Below are 23,320 nucleotides of genomic sequence, written 5' to 3'. Positions count from 1 at the left end.
GTCATTCTACTACAGGAAACCCTCATAAACACGGTGTCAATACCCGGCTATACAACACACACATGTCAGGAGGTAGGAAAACGAGGCGTCAGTACCCTGGTAGCCAATCAATTCACTTTTATCGTACACGACATTGGCTGTAACTCCAACAATGTCGAGCATTTGCTCATTGAAATTATTCCTGGGAGGTACCTCAAAGAGAGCATCTTCATCCTCAACATGTACAGCTCGCCCAACGATCATAAACAGAGATTTACCAACATCATCAATAAGGCAGTGAGCCGGGCCAAGGCGTGTCCGCTACTGGTGGCAGGGGACTGCAACGCCCCGCACCAAGCGTGGGGCTATCCCCAGTCCCGCCTCAAAGGGATAGACTTGTGGCAGGTCACAACCTCCTCCTTCTCACAGATCCGGCGTTCGCCACAAGAACCGGAAACTCCTGTACGCGCGACACTACTCCCGACCTGTGCTTCGTCAGGGGCTTCAAATCGGCCTCCTGGACCAATCTCAACGAGAATCTAGGAAGTGATCATAACATTCTGGTCACAACCCTAGAGGTTGGATGCAAACCTCTACGTGAATTTGTGTTTACTGACTGGGAAGCCTTTAGAAAAATCCGGAAAACGCGCTGCCAGCAAGAGCAACAGAGCACGATAGTTAACCTGGATCAATGGACCGAGCAGCTCAGGGCAGATATTAAAGCGGCGACTAGGAAGATACAGACCAACCTCGAAGTCGACCGGGTGGACAGTCGGCTGGCACACCTACTCGCAGCAAAAACATCGCTACTGAACAGGTGGAAAGGGCAAATGCTCAATCGGCGGCTTAGAAAAAAGATCGCAGAGCTTAACGAAGCCATTGAGGAGCACTGTCGGGTACTAAGCCAACAGCAGTGGGATGAAATATGCAATTCGGTTGACGGACAAATGAGAGTGGGCGCCACGTGGAATCTCCTCAAGCACCTACTCGACGCAACCAATGCTAGATCCAACCAAAGCAAAGTACCAGAGAGAATCGTACATGAGACCACTCGCCAAGAAGGCGTGTCGAAAGCCCTGGATAACCTCGATTGTCGGTATCTCCCCCTGGGCTTGGCCAACCCAGACGACTACCCAATGTATAGGGGCGGTTCGTACCCTGAGTTGGACGCCCCTTTCAAAGTCTACGAGGACAGGGAGGCCCTACACTGCCTCAATGCCAGGTCCGCGCCAGGGCCTGATCAAATCACCAATAAGGCTCTTAGAAACCTTGACGACGACTCCATAGCGTGGCTTACAGAAGAAATCAACAAGGCCTGGCAAACAGGTGAAGTTCCACGAGGTTGGAAAGAGGCTCTGGTAATCCTCATTCCGAAGCCCGGCAAAGCTCCAAACCTATCCAACCGCAGACCGATTTCCCTTACATCCTGCGTAGGAAAGGTAGCGGAACACGTAATTCACAATCGGATTTCTAAGCATGTCGAACGGAGCGGTCTGCTTCCCTACAACGTGGTGGGCTTCCGACCAGGCCTCTCGCCACAAGATGCAATGAAATTAATCAAGACTCAAATCATAGACCAAGATACGAGAGACGTGCGAGAAATTCTCGGGCTTGACCTAGAGAAGGCCTTCGACAACATATCACACCGACATATTCTGGAATCCATCTTGGATCTTAACTTAGGACAAGCCTTTCACGGTTACGTAAGATCATTCCTGGAGAACCGCAAAGCCGCGTTAAAGCTTGGAGACCACAAATCAGAAGGGTATTCAATCGGACCCAAAGGCACGCCTCAGGGAGCAGTGCTATCGCCCTTGTTGTTCAACCTAGCCCTCAGGCAACTGTCGGTATCCCTGTCGGGAATCGAAACAGTTCACCACACGATATACGCCGATGACATCACTATCTGGTGCACCGGCGGCAGCGAAGGGCAAGTGGAATCGAGCCTACAAGAAGCAGTCGACCGTACTGAAACCTTCCTCGATGGCACAGGCCTACGATGCTCGACAACGAAGTCCGAACTACTACTCTACAGACCGGTCCGCCAAGGTCCTAAACCCAGGGGTTGGAAGCCCCTGGACGAAGTTGACATAAAACTACACACCAAAAGCGGGGCGAGCATTCCTAGGGTCGACACCCTAAAGGTGCTGGGAATGTTCATCGAGTCTACCGGAGGTAACATCACGACGCTCAGAAAAATCACGACCAAGACGGAGTGCATGATTGGATAAATCAATAGAATCTCCAACAAGAGGAGTGGTCTAAAGGAGGACAATCTCCTACGGCTATTCCACGCATTCTTAATGAGTCAGATAATTTACGTGGCTGCAATGCACAAGTGGTACGCTTCTGAAAGGCACAAGCTGGACACGCTCATCCGTAAAAGCATCAAAAAAGTGATAGGAGTACCAATAAACGCCAGCACGGACCGCCTTCTTCAACTAGGTGTACATAAGACACTCGATGAAATCATCGAAGCTCAGGAAACGGCTCAAGTATCACGACTCTCAAGTACCCCTGCGGGGAGGGAGATTCTCGCGGTCTTAGGAATCGGCTCCACTGTAGCGATGGAACGCACATGTGAAATGTCATATTACCTACGGGACAACATTACGGTAGCTCCTTTTCCCAAAAACGTGCATCCACAACACAATGCGAGCAGGCGCAAAGCTAGGGCTGTGGCATTGCTCCGGAGCATAAAAGCCTCGCCTCACACGGTCACTTTCGTTGACGCGGCCCAGTACGAGCACACATCGGACTTCGTCGCAACGGTAGTCAATCACGACGGACACGTCACTTATGCGGCCTCCATCAGAGACAGCACCCCGGCTAGGGCAGAGCAGGCTGCGATCGCTCTTGCACTTCTCGACGATGAGAGAGCTGAAATATTTACTGACTCGAGGGCGGCGGTTCGGGCATTTGCCTCTGGTGCCATCGCCAAGGAAGCTCATCGAATTCTCAAAGGCAAAGTCATCAAGCCACATACAACCACGTGGTTCCCGGCCCATCTCGAACCCCAACTCGACTCCCTCCGCAACCTCAATGACATCGCACACGTCCAAGCGCGCGAACTAACCCACCGCGCTGACGCCACTGCAAGTCGAGGCTCCGTCGATTCTAGGCTCGTCGAGTTCCGTGACACTCTCTCCACCTTCAACGAGGTTACCAAAAACTACTACCTTGGTAGAAGACTATACCCTCCCCCACACGGGACACGAACCAGACCTCAAGCTGTCACACTACGCATGCTTCAGACGGGATCATATACCAACCTGAATTTATTTCACTACATCAATCCAGACTGCTTTAGTCCAGACTGCCCTAGCTGCGGACGATATAGTACTTTGGAACACATGCTCTGGGGATGCCCCTCGTTACAGAGGGGCCCGCATCGATGCACTGCAGACGAGTGGAGCTCTGCTCTTCGGAGCTCCGACCAGTCACGCCAATTTTGGGCTGTCCAGAGAGCCCACGATGTGGCGGTGGAGCTTGGTCTCCCCGTCCCGACGTGGGTGCGGCCCGCGGCTTCGTCGCCTCCCTGAGAGGGGGCAACACAGCTTCTCAGGACCTTCATTAAAGTTCTTTGTCTGTCTGTCAGTGGAACTCAGACTTCCAGCTTCTGCAGTTCCCCTGGAATTCCGAATGGTATCCATCACCTGAATAGGACGTTACATTTACGTGCAATGCCGCTTTTGACAGATACATTTTTATTTGCACCGGGCTTGTTTGACGCAGTCCTCTCTCTATCACTCCTGTACTGAACCGGATACCAATTGGTCATTTATTTATTGTTGGCCTGACGGTGATTCTCACTACAACGAAAAATAGGCTCCGTTTTGAATTTTGCGGCCCTCGAAAGGAGCCGCCTTCGAGCATGCCCATAGAATATGTGGCAGATCCACCCTACCTTTACATAATTTGCATTGATCGTTGTATTGCTCTGGATATAATCTGCTGCAGGCCACCGGGTTTAGATACATGTTTGTTTGCAGGAGGCGCCAGGCCGCCTCCTGTTTCCTGGTTAGCGCGGGATGAGCTGGTGGGTACCGGGCCCTTCCCAGCCGATAGTAATCGGTTATTTCCTTGTAGCTGACCATGCGGTCTCCTCTCGTTCCCGGCTGGGCGGGCTCACTTGCTCGGCGTAGTAGGAGACCCTTCTGCTCAGCTCAGACCAGCAAGACCAGGTCTGGGCCTGGACAACTCGGACAACCATTGACCTCCCAAATTATCCTTTCTGTGGGGACCTCGACCCTGGGCTCCAGCTACAGGGATGTTTGAATTTCCATATACAGTTTCATTCTCAACACAACAAAGTTGGCGCAATATATAATATTATCATCCTTCTCATTGCTTGCACATTTCTAATGCAAAATTTAGAGTTTTATTTCAACCCCGTAATTCAATCCTGCACGTTTACTCCTTGATTTTTATTTTTAACACTTATATTGCTCTTTATTTCTTCATATGATATTATATTACTTTAATTGTACCGGCCGCTTCTTATCCCACCCATAGTGATGGGAATGTGCCATATTTAGGAAATCAGCATGACCATCCTTCTGGGGGCATGATACCTGCGGGCGTTCCAAGCAGTGAAATGCTGTGCAAATAATTGTTGAAGGCGGTAATGAATAACTTTCTTTATTTTCAGCGACTCAGGCAACAAACTTGCAATGCACCGATGTATATATCAAGTGGTTAACCTGAATGCATGCTTTCGTGTTAAATTTAATCTTTAAATTAACGTTCAGAAACTTCTTTTTTTTTTTTGCTCGCGTGAGGCACGATCAGCTCGTGGTCGCGAGCACGACTGCCGCGACACAAACGCGCTCATTTTTCAAGGCAGCCGCTCTATAGTCCAGTGAGCATCATTCTAGCCCTGCCGTTCGGACCTGCTGTCCCTTGTCCCCAAGGAGAAGCTCAAGTGCGCGCCCGTGGTAGAGATGCGGGGCGACGACATGGCGCACGTCGTTTGGGACCTGGCCCACGAGAGGCTCATCGAGCTGTACGTGGACGCCGACCTGAGTGTGTTCGATCTATCAATCGAACATCGCAACCAGACCAACGACACTGCCACCCTGGATGCCACCCTGGCTCTCAAGATACACAACGTGGGCGTCAAGTGCGCCACCATCACGGCCGAGAAGGACGTTCTCGAAAAGTACCACTTGAAGCACATGTGGATGTCGCCACACGCCGGCATTCGCAACGCCCTCGGCGGCGCCGTGTTCCGGGAGCCGATGGTCTGCCGCAACATCCTTCCGCTCGTGAAGCAGTGGTGCAGGCCCATCATCATCGCGCGCCACGCGTTCGGCGACCAGTACAACGGCCAGGATTTCGTGGTTCCCGGACCAGGCACGCTCCAGATCAAGTACTCGCCCACCATCGGAGCTCCCTACAACCTTGAGGTAAGCGCCGGCAAACTTAATACGTTGCAGATGCACGGGCACCTAAAGGGCACCTCACCGGGTTTGGGTATTGCAAACAAAGAAGCGCGGCCAGGGTGTAGATCTCGCCCCGACTATTGTGTCCGAAAAATATCAACTACTGCACTGCGCCACAACTGCGCAAAAACAGCGGAAATTTCAAAGGCCGTGCGCGAGCCCTTTCAACTTTCACTCAAGGGAGCTCCCCCTTTCTGTTGAGGAATCCAGTTAACACGCATTATCATCTGTGCTTCAATTTCAATGCGTTAAACGCGACCGTTATGGCACGTGGCTTCGGTAAGTCATCCAATCCAGAACGCTAAACATCGCCTCTGTAGGAGCGCAGCGCAGCAAACAGACAAGAAGAAAAAGAAAAAAATTAACTGACCATTACGATACTCCCTCAGGCGAATTTTGAACGCAGCTGTTTATGCGTTTTGAATTCGCCATATATTGTGGCAAAGAATTTGATACTGAACGACAGGCTCCTCTCGACGGCGGCGCTGAGCCTCTGCTCGGGCAGCTCGTTAATAGGTACTATTTACTGTTGGTATTGTATTGTAACGTGGTAATAACAGTGCAGACGACACAGTGTGGAAACTGGGAGGTATAAATTGAAGTCTTTATTGAGGGAACTTGTGGCCAGCGATACCAGTAACACTCAAGCACAACGACAGCGGCGAGTGAAGTCGAGCAAAGTCGGCGAGCAGAGTTTTGGTGACAACAGCCAATGCATAGAACTGTCGATAACATTCTAGAAACTTCTGGTACATGCAGGCGGGTCGTGCATCGAGGGATGACGTTTAACATTTGGTAGCCGGTGAGTGGCCGAAGGAAGTGAACAGATGACGCGCGGTAGTCTGGCGCAATCGTCGCAGTACACGTCCTGCGGGGCGCAACGCTTTTCTTCTCACGCTTTCGCCATACCCTCTTTGGCGCGCTCTCTTCGCTATCGCCGCCTTTCATTCCCCGCTGCACTTGCTCGTTGGTCCTTCGCTGTTATGCTCGTCCGCTCGGTTACGCCGACGCTCGCCGCACGAGTGGGCTCCTAAGTGCTGCGCTCTAAAAATAAAAAAAGCTAAGCAGCCCCGATTTCTGTGTGCCCGCTGTTTCACACACATAATCATTTGCAACGCTGAGCACTGAACGGGTAACAAATGCTGTCTTGCGTGCCTTAACCTAGAATTAGTCAAAGACAAAACCAAAATGCTAATATATACATCAGTGTTGCACGGAACGGCGTTCCTGGAACTAGTTCCTTTTGGGAGGAACCGAGGAACGCCACCGTTCCGTTAAGGGTCGGTGGAACTGTGACGGTAACTCGTTAGGTTTACGAAGGAACGGCAGAGGGAACGGCGTTCGTTCTGTAAACGTTCCACGGCATTGAACAGACGCACGCACGTGCGCACCACATCATGCAGGGGGGATGGGCGACCGCGTGAAGCGGAAACACTACCGCTTGTCTGTCACCAAACTATGGTCCATTTTTAATCATGAAATGCTTTTAGGTCCCGTTGTCGGTGACCTTCAAGTGACCTTGAGCCAAAAGCCACAGCCGTTATCCGGGCACTCAAAAAAGAAAATCCGGGCATCGTTGCGAGTACAAAACATCATAGGGCAACCAGTCAAAATTTCAGAAAATGCCCCCTCTGGCCCGCAACCCCTGATAAAGGACCGCATTACATGCGCTAGTTATAGCCCAAACAAGTTGCAAAGAAATATTGCTGCCGAGTTCTGCCTAATGTTTAACAGTATCACTCAAGCTTCAACTTCTATACGTTAAAGTTTTATTTCTCATTTCCAATAGCGACGTTCAAAAGGCAGATACAGGACGCCGTCCACTTCATCATCATCATCCTATATACATCACCCCACCTAGTTTTCTGCCATCCTCGACTGCGCTTCCCTTATCTTGGTATCCATTCTGTAACTCTAGTGGTCCACCGGTTATCCATCCTGCCCAGCTCCATTTTAACGCGACAGCGTTAAAGGCCCCGTGTGGCAGAAAATCCGACGTCGGCGCCAGGCGGAAATAATCATGCCGAAGCACATTAGCCCGAACCACCCTGACAGGGCGGGCCCTTTGCGTGGCGCAAGGCGTTAGTGAACAAAAACTGAATTCCGCAACGAAAAATTCATTAGAAAAATTGTAAGGTACGACTTAACCACCACCTACACACGTGATAGCGTCGGATTGTAATTTGAATATATATATATATATATATATATATATATATATATATATATATATTGATAAGGAGATTTACTGACGGCAAGCGGCAGGCGAAAAACCAGTTCAGTCGCCAGAGAGCAACGGTCTCAACGCCAAGAGCTCGTGATCTGCGCTCATGCCCTACATCTATGAGAGCGCCCCACTACTGCTTGCTCCCTGTTCTTCTTCTTCACTACAATAACCCCGGCGGCGAAGGGGAGCCATCCTGGCGACTCAAGGGGACGCAAGGATGAGAGGGTCGTGATGCGGCTTGAGGCGGCTGACGTGGACCGTGTCGCGACCGAGACGGCGCTTGTCCGAGGAGGGGTTGACCGGCTCAATGACATAAGTGACGGGAGACCTGCGCTCGATGATGCGGTATGGCCCGTGGTACTTGGCAGCAAACTTGGGGGTGAGGCCAGGAGAGTGGAAAGGTATGCGGAGCCAGACGAGGGATCCAACGGCAAAACTCAGCACATGCTCATCGGTGTCGCGGCGATCTTTCTGGAGGGCTTGGCTGTCGGACGTGAACGAGCGGGCCAGCTGACGACACTCCTCGGCATGCTGGGCGACGTCAGAAATTGCACTGAATTCGGAGGCGTCCGGGCGGTACGGTAAAATTGTGTCAAGCGTGGAGGATGGTTCACGGCCATATAAAAGAAAGAATGGTGAAAAGCCCGTCGTAGACTGCGTCGCGGTGTTATACGCATAAGTCACAAAGGGGAGAACGACGTCCCAATTGGAATGATCAGAATCAATGTACATCGACAGCATGTCACCGAGCGTGCGGTTGAAACGTTCTGTGAGCCCATTCGTTTGAGGATGGTAGGCTGTTGATGTGCGATGAAGAATACGACAAGAGCGGAGTAGCTCTTGTATCACGTTGGACAAAAACACACGGCCTCTGTCGCTCAGCAGTTCCCGAGGGGCTCCATGACGGAGTATGAAATGGCGCAATATGAAGGAAGCGACGTCACGAGCACCAGCCGCAGGGAGTGGAGCGGTTTCTGCGTAGCGCGTCAGATGGTCCACCGCGACAATTATCCAGCGATTGCCAGCAACAGAGCATGGAAGCGGTCCATAAAGGTCGATTCCAATGCGTTCAAAAGGGCGGGCAGGACATGGTAAAGGCTGCAGCTGACCGGGTGTATGGTTAAACGTCTTTCGTTGTTGACATGCGGAACAAGACCGTATATATTTACGGACAAATGTGTACATCCCACGCCAGTAGTAGCATTGGCGGAGCCGTTGATACGTTTTCAGCCCGCCAGCATGGGCATGTTGCGGATCAGCATGGAAGTATGCACACACATCGGCTCGCAAGTGCTTGGGTATGACCAGCAGCCATTTACGTCCGTCCTCCAGGTAGTTGCGGCGGTACAAAAGTGAATCGCGTATTGCGAAATGCTTGGCTTGTCGACGAAGGGCACGGGGTTGGCTAGCGGGTGAAGAGGCGCAGAGAACTTTCAAGAGGGACGCGATCCATGGGTCCTTGCGCTGTTCCGAAGGCATGTCGGTGATGGTCAGAGCGTCCAGGGAAAAGTCTACCGCTGAAGGAGGCCCTGCTTCGGATTTGACGGGTGAACGAGAGAGCGCATCGGCGTCAGAATGCTTGCGCCCGGATCGGTAAACGACGCGAATGTCGAATTCTTGAATACGAAGAGCCCATCGACCGAGACGACCAGAGGGATCTTTGAGGGAAGCCAGCCAGCAGAGGGCATGATGGTCGGTTACAACGTCGAAAGGCCTGCCGTACAAATAGGGGCGGAATTTTCCTAACGCCCATACAATCGCGAGGCACTCTTTTTCGGTGACCGAATAATTCGCTTCCGCCTTGGTGAGGGCGCGGCTTGCATAGGCCACAACATACTCAGGGAAGCCGGGCTTGCGTTGCGCGAGAACTGCACCAAGACCGATACCACTGGCGTCAGTATGTATTTCGGTTGGCGCAGCAGGGTCATAATGGCGTAGCACGGGGGGCGAAGTAAGTAGGCGGCGCAGTGTCGCAAATGCGTCGTCGCAGGCCGGTGTCCAGTGGGAAAGGTCGCTGGGGCCGGCGAGGAGCCGCGTAAGCGGTGCGATGATGGAGGCGAAATTTCGGACGAAGCGACGAAAATAGGAGGCCAAGCCGACAAAGCTTCGAAGTTCTTTGAGGGTAGAAGGCTTCGGAAACTCGGCAACAGCACGTAGTTTTTCCGGGTCAGGGAGAATGCCATCTTTGGAGACGACGTGGCCGAGGATGGTTAGCCGGCGAGCCCCAAAGTGACATTTCTTCAGGTTGAGTTGAAGGCGTGCGTTTGTAAGGCAGCGGAGAATGGTGCGTAAACGAGAGAGATGTGTAGCGAAATCGGGAGAGAACACGACGACGTCATCCAGATAGCACAGACATATCTTCCATTTCAGACCGCGTAAAATGCCGTCCATCATCCGTTCGAATGTTGCGGGGGCATTACAAAGTCCGAAAGGCATCACGGTAAATTCATACAGGCCATCCGGTGTGACGAACGCCGTCTTCGGACGATCACACGCCGCCATAGGGACCTGCCAATATCCCGATCGCAAGTCGAGGGAAGAAAAAAATTCGGCACCTTGAAGGCAATCGAGGGCGTCGTCTATTCGAGGAAGAGGATAGACGTCTTTGCGAGTAATCTTGTTGAGGCGTCTGTAGTCCACACAGAATCTAATAGAGCCATCTTTCTTTTTGACCAGTACAACAGGAGAGGACCAGGGGCTGCAAGAAGGCGTAATGACTCCGCGCTGAAGCATGTCGTCAACCTGCTCCGTAATGACACGACGTTCCGCAGGTGACACACGGTAGGGGCGCTGTCGCAAAGGAGCGTGAGGCCCAGTGTCAATCGTGTGAACAACCGCATTAGTTCGGCCTAGGGACGCTTGCGGTAAGTCAAACGAAGTGCGGAACTCGTGTAGAAGGGCAAGAAGCTGCGTCCGTGCAGCCGGATCGAGGTCGCTGTCGATGGAACGGTGAAAAGATTCCGAGAGCACGGCGTCGGACGCAAGGTGAGGGGTCAGGGCGTTCAGCGGATGCTGAGTCTCAGGCACAGAGGGGTCAAGGGGTACAATAACAGCAGCGTCTACAGGCTGAACGTGGCCAAGCGTTTCATTTCGGTGCAAAGTCAGAGGGCCTGAATTGGGGTTGCAAACAAGTAGTCCGGTATTCTCCTGATGAAGCGCGAGGATGGCAAAAGGCAGTGACGTATTGTGGCGGCGAAGAAACAAGTCAGATGGCGTGAACAGAACGGTGGCGTCGGAAAGGGCGGCACAGGAAACGGGAACAATGACGGCACTCTGAGGTGGCAGGTCAATATCGGCGGTGACGACAAGCTTTCTATCCCCAGGACCGGCCACATGGGTGGAAGGCGTCTCGGGAAACACAGCGAACTCTACCTGAGCACGAGCGCAGTCGATAACAGCGTGGTTACGGGACAAAAAATCCCACCCGAGGATCAGGTCATGGGAACACGAGGCCAGCACAAGGAACTCAACACTGTAGATCACGTCTTGTATGAGCACCCTGGCCGTACATGCTGCAACGGGTTGAATATATTGTGCGCTCGCAGTACGGAGAGAAAATCCTGAAGGTGGCGTCGTCACTTTACGGATAGAACGGCAAAACGTATGGCTCATTACAGAAATAGCGGCGCCGGTGTCCACAAGCGCAAGAGTTCGTACACCGTCAACAAACACTTCAATAACATTGGCGGGGGGCAAGCGAGGACTTAGACAGGTTGACGACGGCGCAGCTCGTGCCTCAGAAGCTGCGGTAGTCAGTTTTCCGCCTCACCAGTGTTGTACCGACGACGCATAGGCGAAAGAGAACGGCGGCGCGGTGAGGGGGACCGACGAGCAGCAAAAGGTTGGGCATCGGAAGTGGGCTGGTGATCACGGGCGCATGTTTCAGGCTCTCGTTCTGGCTGCTTGCGATACGGAGGTCGGAAGGAGTAGTCTGGATATGTCGGCGTATTCGTGGTCGCCGCGAAGCGTCGGCGACAGAATCGCGCAACATGACCCGGAATTCCGCAAGCATAGCAGATCGGGCGGTTGTCTGCAGTGCGCCAAGGATTTGCGTACTGTGGCTGCGCCCCGAAAAGCACCGTCGCTGGTGGTCGAATTGGTGGTTGAGGGGTTAGTGCTGGTTGAGGACGTGGCTTCATGACGGCATCCGCATACGTCAGAGGCGCGGCAACAGGAGCCGGAGGAGCAGCAGACGGCACCACAAATGATAGCGGCGCGGTGACACCAGTCGGCTGAAAGGCAGACGGCAAAGCCTCGGTGACCTGCTCCTGTATCACTTGTCGGATGGTTGGAGTCAGCCTAGGCGTAGGCACTTGCGTGGTCGGAAAAAATGAAAGCTGTCGAGCAACTTCCTCACGCACAAGCTCCTTAATCTGTGACAGGAGCGCCGTGTGGTCGCCGCCGATGGTCAACGCAGCGAGGGAATCGTCTGTTGACGTCTGCCGCCGAGCTAGGACGCGCTGCTTACGTAGTTCGTCGAAGCTCTGGCACAAGGTCACGAGTTCAGACACGGTGCGTGGGTCCTTGGCCAGCAACATCTGAAAGGCGTCGTCGTCTATGCCTTTCATGATGTGCTTTATCCTGTCTTGCTCAATCATAGAAGGATTCACGCGCCTGCACAAGTCAATGACGTCTTCAATATAGCTCGTGAAGTTCTCGCCCTGCTGCTGCGCACGTCCGCGTAGACGCTGTTCAGCGCGAAGCTTGCGCACTGCGGGGCGACCGAACACTTCCGCGAAGCTCGTCTTGAAAGCCGTCCAATTGGCGAAGTCTGACTCATGGTTACGAAACCAGAGGTTTGCGACGTGTGTTAGGTAGAACAGGACGCTGCGTAGTTTTGTAGCGTCGTCCCACTTGTTGTGCGCGCTCACCCTTTCAAACGACGTTAGCCAATCTTCTACATCATAGTCATCGGTGCCGCTAAAGAAAGCGGGATCGCGCTGACGCAGCGCGCTTGACACGATGACCGATGGAGCTTGGGCCGCGTCTTGCTGGGTGGCGTCATCAGGCATTGTCGGAGCAGTGGTGGGCAACGTCCGGCTTCGGAGTTCCAGGTTTGAAGGGGGTACCCAGCGCCTCCACCACTTTGATAAGGAGATTTACTGACGGCAAGCGGCAGGCGAAAAACCAGTTCAGTCGCCAGAGAGCAACGGTCTCAACGCCAAGAGCTCGTGATCTGCGCTCATGCCCTACATCTATGAGAGCGCCCCACTACTGCTTGCTCCCTGTTCTTCTTCTTCACTACAATATATATATATATATACGCAAGGGAGATACAGGAAAGCTCTCAATTAAATACTGATGCCTTCGCCGCATTAGTGCGACTGTCCAGCGCCTACAGAAGGCGGTGCAAAGGGCTTTGCACCGTACGTAACGTATTGTGTACTAGGTGCACATGTTCTCTGTACGCTCATATAATACGCTGTATAATACGCTGTCTAATATAAACCGCGAAACGTACCTCTCGAGGAAGGACGTACATTGTTACTGCGCGCTGAGATTTCACATCAGCAGCAGGCAGCACCCGCTTCTTTAATATCACCTGAATGTGCTTTTAAGTAAAACGTTGTGGCCATTTTCAGATTCGTCCTTGATTTTAAGTACGTCAGTGCTCACATAACTCTATACGTGCACTCAAAGTACAAATTGGAGCAACAGACGGTGTAGCAATTCAAGTGTGCATTCCAATGTTTACGGGACGCACAATACATCCCGTCGTAGTTAACATGTTAATTACTACTAAACAAGGTTACGTTAACGTGTGTTAATGGAGCCGGCGTAATTCTGTCCCCATTCTCCTCCATCATTGCGCGTCAGCTACTGCCTGCAGAGATAGTCTCGTGTATACATCTAACGAATGAATGGGACTCTCCTGACCAGAGATTCGAGGCTGCGCACTTTTAAATCTTATTAATTTTATATTTCGCAATTTGTTCCCCTGCATACCAAATTTACCGGTATATGACTGCTGAATCAACAGTGCGTGAAAATATCCTATGTATGATATACGGGGTGATCATTTTTCATTTTTACAGAATTTTCAAGAATCGTTGTTGCAGATAAAATAATTGTAGTTCTTGAGATGGAATATTTTGAGAGGCAGAGATTACTTGCACGAGAAATGTAAACACATATTTAACTAATTAAAAAACGCACTAATTTACTTCTCAATTATTTACTTTACGGCACATGTTGCAATTTAAGCATTGCAGCCAATGAGTTTGCAAGGCGTATCCACTTAAAATGAATTTACAGAATCACATCAGATCCGAGATATGCACCATAAAACTCGTCGTAGAAATGCGATATTGTTCCCCTTACTTTTTAACAAAACGCTATTTGATGCACTGCAACAGAAAAGCAACTGGTACGTCCATGTCGTAAATAATTAAAACGAGGTAATTAGTCATCTTCCGTTAATGAGTTGAATATATGTTTCAATTTCTCGTGCAAGTATGTCCGCCTTCTTCGAATAATCCGGCTCAATTAGGCACAAGGAATATGCTATCTGCCACAGGCTATATATAAAAATTCCGTAAAACATACTAATGGTCCCCCGTAGCTTTAACTGACGAGACAACCTATTGTGCAACAACCCCACACTGTGAGACACGTTATAACAGACGATTATTACTGAGAATATCCAAATTGGACACTGTGACATTCGGTATTCTACTTAACCTCTGTGAGAAATGCCGCCGACAAACTGATGTTGGAGCGGGCTTTAAAATTTGAACTTATTTTTCTCCAACGATGTTCCTGATATTTTTCCAAGCAATGAACTTTTTTGACAGAAAGTTTGATGCCTCCGCATTGTACGTTCATTCTTTTTGCTCGTTGATGCACAACCGTCTATTGAAATGCGTATTGCTTCTATACGCTCATATGTATGTTAACTCAGCATCAACACTCAACATGTCTTATCAGAAAAGAAAAACGCTGATAATTAATAATTATGCGACGGCAAATATCTACTTCTTGACCCATCCCAAACTGTTTAAAAAGAAAGCGACTTGTAAGCATCTGGATATCACCAAGCAGGCTACTCGCGGCTGAAAGTAAAGCACGGCGTCAACACTCCCGCTTTATGTAATTATTCAGTAATAACCATGCATTGAGAAACATGCACATCTTTTATAACGCAGCTTCGGTAATTGTTTTAATAACATGTGCAAGATTTTGGCGCCCGCTGCTCTCGCTAGCCTGTGTCAGCTGCAGTTAGAACACGAGACACCTCCATTGTTGCCCACAATCCTGCCTATATAGCCCAGAGACCAAGCACACTTGTCCGCAGTGGTCGAGCTGCCGGCTGCTTAACTGCGCCAGCATCGCCTAGACGTAGCTCCTGTGTTCGAGGTCTATTCGTTACGAACGAGGTGGTCACGCATGACGGCATGGTCATGCATCGGCCTGTCCTTTAGTGTGGTAAACATGAGTTACCTATCGCGATAGCACTCGCTTTGAACAGCACTGTCTTTGAAACACCACGGCTATTTGTATCAGCCCGCTTGAATGGAATAAACTACAACATTCATTCTTCCATTTATATACATTATGCTCCGAAAGTGCGAAATGCTCGATTAAACACTGAACCGTGCATATCGTCCTCTTTCGCCATCCAGAAATTCCTAGTCCAAGATCGTGTCAGTGCCAAGTCAGACCCAGATTAAGGCTCCCCACACATTAACTTGAATATTTTTCGAGGTTCCTCATGAGCAAATGCACTGCGCTATATTGTGGAGAGTCCGGAAGTAGAGCACTGCACCGGCTCGGGCTTACCCGAAAGGTCGGGCCCGGCCCGCGGCCTGGGTCAGGGCCGGGTAGGGCAGCTTTTTCAAGGGCTCCGGCCGGGCTCAGGCACGGCATGGGCTTTTTGACCCGGACTTTCTGGTGGAGTGCATGTAACGTGCAGCGAGTTATCCTCGCGCGTCTCGACTCTGAAAAACGTGTTGCCCCGGAGCAGCTGGAAGCTAGCAGTGCTTACTCCTGTGTACCTCCTTTTTCTTCTTCCGTCGTATTTTGCGCTGTTTGAACAGAATGTAAAAGTCCATAAAGACCGAAGTCGCCTCAAACCAAAGGATGCCATTGTATTCCTTACCTAAATCAATGTAAATAATGCTTTCTGCGCGGTGTTAGCGCATTCGCGACTTGCTGATTCTTCAAAGGCGAATTGGTAAAACGATTACTGGTAAGATAATTAGTCACGCAGCTGAAATATGGCACTGCGTCTATCTATGATTACACGCATGTTCTCAACCAGCCGCCTAGCAGCAGCGCAGTACACTGCACCATGGACGAACCAGACGCTTTTTTTTTTTTTGTCGCCATTTACTCCATACATGCGCTGCGCTCAGGACCTGTCGTGGCGTGGAGATCAGTGGTCGTGGCTGCGCTTCGGCAGATTGTACTAGAATACGGTTGAGTGGGACAAGCGGCTGGTGCGGCGCATGCTTTGCAGTGAGGCGCCCGACGTGGAAAAATACGCTCGCGGCGTGGGGATAGAAGTGGATTGGGCCGCATCAAAGTCGCGCCGTTGGAAAGTGCTGGCGATACTGCTCGGCAGGGTCATTCGTACTACTTCGCGCGCTGGTATTTGCGTTCAGACCACTCAAATAGTGTTCATAATTGCATATGACATGTATACATGCCTTAAAAATAAATTCCTTTCTTTCTCTTCTTTGTTTAATTTTTTTAATGCCACTCGGTGGTCTTTTTTGGTCTCGGGCCGGGCTCGGGCCGGGCTCGGGACTAAGGTAAAGGGGTGGCGGGCCGGGCCGGGCGGGTAACGTAGATTATTTCCGGGCCCAGGCCGGGCTCGGCTCTCACCACAAAACTTTTGGTCGGGCTCGGGCGGGTAGCCCGACGTAAAATCGGGCCCGGGCCGGGCCCGGGCTGAAAAAATCGGCCCGTGCAGTGCTCTATCCTGAAGACTAATACCCAACTCCGCGGCTTCCAAGTTAGACGACAACACGTTGCAAGTTGCCTTAATACCTTCCTCTAAGTTGAAGCGGACACAAACCGTTCTGCCTCTCTTCAAACACCAGGGCCCCCACAAAAATTTGCAGCCGTCAAATATACTGCGTGGTCAAATTCGGGGTGCAGTAAATCTTTGTAGGAGTCTATCCAGAGTCATACAAGAAATTTCGGATAACTATCATCTCACCGATAATCCCAACTGCAACTTATTATAAATCTGCTTGCTTGTAGATGCACAAGGTGTAACAACAGTTAATCATCAATGTTCAGTGGCGTTCAAGTGAAAACTAATCACAGACGTCGCTTATGTAAGCATTATAAAGATTGTATGCATGAGGTTGGTATATCGTGTGAAGTATTTTGCAGTGGAGCTGCTTACCACTGTCGTGACTAAAGGCTGATGAGTCCACGATTTTTCTTGCGTGAGATGGTAACCAAATTGCACGTGTCGAAGGCCGATGAAGGAATTGTGAAGTGCATTTAATGCGCATACTAGAGTAGTCATTTGTATTTTGATAAGATCGTAAGAGCACAATAGAAATGAACTGTATCATCGCGTTCGTTTTAATCAGGGTGCAGTGGTGATATTCTGCGTTTATATTAGCAAAAAAATATTTTTGTTTGGAACATTCTAGAAGAGTCCGCTGTCACTTCTAAACCCGTCACCACTAAATTAAATTAGCGTATTAGGTGCAAGGATTTTTTTAATATTTGCCACAAGGCATTATGACATCTGCTATTCCTTTAGTTGAGAAGAGGTGCCTGTATGATTTAGAATAAAAGTCGCAGTTTCGCCGGAAAGACGAAGCATCAATTGCGATAGAAAATAGACTGGTATACAAAGTAAGGATAGTTGTTTTATCGGCCGTATAAACTTCCAAACTTTCGCTCACTAACTAAATTAACAAGCAGGGCGTCAGCACGCACAGGCACGCATGCAGACATTAGACTAGATGAGCGCAGACACTCGCTGTCAAAACACTGCCGTGAGGAAGCGCTGGGGTAGCAGCGAGCGAAGTGAACTTCGTGCTGTCTATCGCATCAACGCAAACTGAGCGGCGAGAATGCAGCACGCGCAAAGGTGTGAGCCATCCAAGCGCCTTGACTTGCCTTCAACGCAGATCGCCTTCAAGATATGGCACGCGGAGCCGCGGAACAACGAAGTCGCGGCGGGAGGGCAAGGCAGCCCCCCTCCATTACCTCCAACTGGAACCTAGAGCGCCACGGAAGGCGGCGCACTTCCTTCCCGCTCTCCTACCTCGCGCGCGAGATTGAGCCGCGATCGTCGGCTCTCCTCGCACCCTTTGATTCGCACATACAGCATGCGGCGCGCGGCGACGGTGTTATCGCACTTGGAATTTTTACGGAACATCACGGCGACGCCGAAGCCGACGGCAAAAAAAAAACTGCGCTGGCGCCAGTAGAGCCGGCGCTGCAGTCAGCTCGCTCACTCGCCTGTATGTACCACATGCCAACTTTTCGATTTCCAGGTAGGTTCGCTTCTTTTCCGCCTAGATGCTGCAAACACTTGTTTTGTGAGCTTCGATGGCCTTTTTCTGCTGTCGTTCGTCAACAGCTACTCAGGGGAGTTTATTGGCGGTACAGCAAGCGATGAATGCTCACCCGAAGCGGCGGGCGCCATCTTACCTTTGAGGAACGCGTAAAATGTGCGACGGTCTCGCATGCGCGAAAACTGGAAAGGGCAAACTAAAAACACAAATGCTAGTAGATGACTGGTGAATATTACATATCGTTTCGAATTAGGTGCTGAAAAAAAAAACGAAATATTATTTTTTTATTTCCCACGTACAAAAACATGAACAAAACTGCGGGACTACGTCCAGCAGCAGTGAAATAGGCGCGCTGTGGTTCCGTATCCTTCGCTTCATATTCAAAAGTTGTCCACGAGTATATAGCATAGATTCATACAGTAATTACAGAATGAAACTCTATGGTATACAGTATGTCTAAACACATTGTTTTAGACCTCAGGTAAAACAAAGCAGGAGTAAGCGAACATTTATTTTATTGCGTTAGCAATTATATGGACACTCCAAGCGCATTTTTGCCGTCGGCGCCGCCGTCGCCCTGAGGTTGCGTATAAAGTCCAACGGCGCTGAAGTCGTCGCCGCGCGCCGTACGCTGTGTGTGCGAGTGAAAGCGCACGAGGGTGAGCCGGCAATCGCGGCTCAATGTAGCGCGCGCGAGGGTGGAAGGCAGGCCGAAAGCGCGCGGTCTTCTTACGCGCGCGAAGCACGGGGGCGAGGTGACGGAGAGGGAGGGAGGGTGGGAGGGGGGTACGTTCTCCTCCGTCGGCTGCTGTTCACAGCACGGCCGCGCGGGCGCCGTATCTTGAAAGCGATCTGCGATGTGGGCAAAGTGCGCGCCCGCGCAGGCCTCATCTTCAAAGGGAACTGCGATGGGGACAAAGTCCATGCGCCGCGTGCAGGTAGCTTCCTATGCACTGTGCTTTCGACATTTAGTTGCGTTGAAGCGAGACGAGAGACAAGCGCCAAGGTCAATTTGCCCGCTGCTGCTAGCGCGCTTTCTCACTCAGGCGTTTTCACTGCGAGTTTCCGGGGTCATCGAGCATGATGTGTTCATGTTTACCTGAGCGCGCGTGACACCGTGTTAGTCTATTTAGTTAGTAAGCCAATGTTTACAACTTTATACGGCCCATTAAACTACTATCCTTGCTTCATATAGCTATCTGCTAATTTTCTATCGCAATCGATGCTTCGCCTTTCGCGCGGAACTGCGACTTTTTTTTGTTTCTAAACAAATGCACGTCTCTGTATTTTTGCGATTAACTTTCTACCAGAGCATTGCTTTGCAAAACGACAACCACAATCCCCGTCATCAAGCAGAAGGCAGCCGCAGCGCTGACAGCGCCACTTGTCTTTGCGAACGAAATTTGAATCAATCGCACGCATGCGGCAGTACAGCTTGGTACATCCCTGCACAGCGACACAATAGCATCGCAGTGTTTCGGCAGCAGCGCCTCGCGAGTGATTCAGTGACCGCAAACAAAGCTTAACGGTTCCCTAGTCTCTACGTTGTAATTCCTTTTTAATTTGCTCATCACGTCGATGAAGTGGGAGCGTCAAGAGTGAAAGACACGCAGCAGAGGAGATTCATTGCTCGCCTGCCCGAGGTTTGTCATATTTTTCAGCAACACGTACCACTCCTCTTAGTTTCACTCCTTCTGTTTTACGCTTTAAGCACTAACAAAATTCTTGCTGTACATACATGCACCGCGTACGCCTGACTTTCCTTATGGCATGAACTGCCATAAAATTATGGGAGTGTACCACGCATCCCTTGGCACGCACTCTTCGGGCGGTGAGTAGTCGCGGGCCTTGCTAGAAAGAGAAACTTTTGTTCCTAAATTAAATGGTCCAAACTTTTGCCCCCTCCTTTAATGCTAAGTGTCATTACAGTTATTACGAGGCCAAGCTAAACGTTGAATCCCGTGAAGGAAAGCTCACTGGCTATGCACGCAACAAGTCAAACCGGAATGCCTGCACGCCTAACACATCAGGGAATGTGTGTACTAAAAACCCTGATCGGGCGCCTAAGGGCAACTGGGCCTATCTCATAGCTTATTGTGCCGGAGATACTAACTGGTGCACTTTTTGTTGACACATGTAGGCTCGGAGACCTGCCCGTGAGCGGTACTTTGCGGACTGGTTGGGCGCAAAGCCCCAAGAAGAAGAGTGCCTCCAGCTGCAAGCCACGCCGAGATTCTACCAGGTGAGGCCTTTGGATCCGTTAAGGGGCGGTAGTGTCCAGCAGCACCGAACGGTCTGGATCAAGCCAGCACACTGGGACAATGTCGCTGGCTTCTGTGACGCGCTTAGTTTTTAAGTCTTCAGAACAGTGTAGGGAGAAGACGAAAGCATTATACGAGGCCTACTATATCAGATATTTTACAGTATTACCTTTCGGACACAACAAAATTTGCATAGTGTGAGAGCAACAAATTTGCATAGTCAGCAGATCGTGCTTGAATTGTGAATGCTGTAGATGGCCATGAGATATGCTGAAACTAAAAGCACCTACAAATTCACTGTTTTCGAATGGTCAGCTTGTGCGGTCAATGCATTCCCACATTATATTACCAGTCAAGTCGTTTTTAACGCGACAGCGTTAAGGGCCCCGATTCGCAGAAAATCTGGGGTGGGCGTCCGTCGCCGGCGTCTCGTGAGCGGAAATTCCCGTACATATTTACGCATATGTATATGCCATGCCTTGCTATATGACATTCCTGCATGCCGGTTATATTGCCGAGCCATTCTATGGCTAAAATTGCTCATACCTTGTCTTACATTCTTGACAAAGTTATTGCTCGAAATTTGTAGAATGAGAGCCCAAAAACAAATGACATGAAACAAAACACCAACAGTGCATGCCTTTTATGTTAAATCTTCTCAGACTGAAATATTGAATGTGCAAAAAAAAAGTCAAAGCCCGTTTCATAAAGAAAGGTGGTTCAATGCGAAGCTTTCTCCCATACAAACTGAATGAAAGTCTAAAGCAAACGACCCCGCAACGAACGGAATAAATGCTGAGCAACGCGATGCGATGCATATGTGATTTGATTGCTTGTTCAGGATGGTGAATAAGGATTATAAACAGGGATAAGGTGCCTCAGAAAGGCTGGCCAACGTTTCGATAGGAGGACCTATCTTCGTCAAAGGCGGCCTCGTCATCCTCGGCGGGTTAGTTTTAAAGGGTTAGTGGAGTGACGTCACGTCGATGTCCGCTGTGGCTGGCTGTAAAGGGAGAGACTGAAAAGAAAATGAGCGCCGGCGCTTGACTGGCTAGGCGCGGTTTCTAAGACGAGGGGACAAGAGCGGGAGAGCGAGAAAGTGACAAAAAAAATTATATATATAAAAAAAAAGATGGTGTTTTTTGAACGTTGAAGTTAAATGAAGGCACATTTCTTTAAGTTGCATAGCCTTTATTTTAGATAATGTAGCCGTTGCCTACACGTATACACTCACACTTTTACGGGCGACTGTACACTTGCACAGTATTGCCTTGTGGTCGCAGCGTTAGACGGTTAGAGTCTCTGCGGTTGCCAATACGCGCACTGCAGTGTACATTCGCAGTTGTACCGATAAGAACAATGGTAACTGCAACGCCACGCTACTCAGACGAACTGTATATATCTGCATTGCATTGCACGCGTCACGCAATGCATTCCCGGCCGTCACCATGGCTAGGCCGCGAGTGCAGCGCCCGGCAGAAGAGGCTGCCGTACGCCAATGTAAGCGCGAGCGCGATCGTGCCCATAAGGCCGATCCCGTGTATCGGCAACGGCAGATATACAGTTCGTCTCGGTAGCGTGGCGTTGCACTTCCCATTGATCTTATCGGTATAACTGCGGTACAACTGTCGTGCGCCGTTATATTGGGTGCGCCGATGCTCAGATGGTTCCATTGTGTAAGCTGGCTTACCTGCAGTGCGTTTTCGTCGCTCACGGACGAATCAGGGAGACCCAGAAAGCTTCGCTTTAAAAAGAAACCTGAAAATGATAAATTTTGTGGACGTGGCTGTGCACTTTCTCCGGGATCGGTCATTGCAAGAGGCTGCGTTTCTACCACAAAGCTCGTGTTCGTGCATAGCATTCGCCGCGAGCGTTTCCCGATAGAGATTACGGTACATAAGATGCAGTCGCCGGGAAGCGTGAGAAGCAATCAGGGATCTTTGAATGCTATTGTCTTCCATGCTTAAAGGCGAAGCTTAAGCGTCCTCCAATTATTACTGTATGTACTATCCTATAACGTACACTATTCAGGCTCTTTCATGACATCGAAAAAAAAATTAAATTATGGGGTTTTACGTGCCAAAACCAGTTCTGATTATGAGGCACGCCGCAGTGGGGGACTCCGGAAATTTGGACCACCTGGGGTTCTTTAACGTGCGCCTAAATCTAAGTACACGGGTGTTTTCGCATTTCGCCCCCATCGAAATGCGGCCGCCGTGGCCCGGATTCGATCCCGCGACCTCGTGCTCAGCAGCCCAACACCATAGCCACTGAGCAACCACAGCGGGTTTTCATGACAACGTTTATTTCATTTGTCTGTTATGATGCCAGCCGCGAGGCTATCATTTTTTTTACTACTGGTGTCACATTTTTTTACTTGTCTTTTTAAGATTTTTCTTTTATCTACGGCTCTCAGAAATGGGGCGCTATAACGTAAAATGATTCCAAACCGTTTTGATTCCAAACTCCTGACGTCAAATTTACCTAACCACCGACGCAAGCATCGGGCGGTAACCCGCAGCGTTGTCTGAACAACCCAATCAAACACTCTCCTCGTTTATAGGATGTCACCTTTGTTCGCTTTCAAAGCCAATAACATTGTCTACACTCAGCGGTTTTTCTTATCTAATTGGCTGACAAGATGCAAGGAGCACGCTCTAGTGGAGAGGGTTTCGATGGAGCCGAGCCAGCACAGTGAAAATAGATAACCGCATGAAAAGGGTGGTGCCGGCTTCTCCGATTGGTCCGCTTCGCCTTACTTAGCTAGTGGTGGCTGGTCGAAAATCGCGGCGGCGTGAAACGGAAGGATAAGAATGGCGCTAAAACGGAACCTCAGCAAGGAAGAGTTGGCAGAGCGATGTCGTATGCATGCCGAAAGGGCTCGATAACGTTTTACTGCCATGCAAAAAGGTTTATAATGCG

General features: G+C 50.3%; 1 protein-coding gene across 1 annotated transcript in view; it reads left to right on the top strand.

The window, feature by feature from the left end:
- Positions 1-219: 219 nt before the first annotated feature.
- Positions 220-23,320, top strand: part of LOC125943481 (isocitrate dehydrogenase [NADP] cytoplasmic-like) — a 32,888-nt gene continuing 9,787 nt past the window's right edge. The window contains exons 1-3 of the mRNA XM_049662817.1: positions 220-441; positions 4,893-5,387; positions 20,278-20,379. Coding sequence (XP_049518774.1) covers positions 220-441; positions 4,893-5,387; positions 20,278-20,379 — 819 coding nt within the window. The remainder of the gene's footprint in view (positions 442-4,892; positions 5,388-20,277; positions 20,380-23,320) is intronic.

The sequence above is a fragment of the Dermacentor silvarum genome, chromosome 1 (assembly GCF_013339745.2).
Source record: "Dermacentor silvarum isolate Dsil-2018 chromosome 1, BIME_Dsil_1.4, whole genome shotgun sequence".
Taxonomy (NCBI): Eukaryota; Metazoa; Arthropoda; class Arachnida; order Ixodida; family Ixodidae; genus Dermacentor; species Dermacentor silvarum.
Note: the sequence above shows the minus strand (reverse complement) of the source record. Positions and strands in the feature narration are given on the sequence as shown.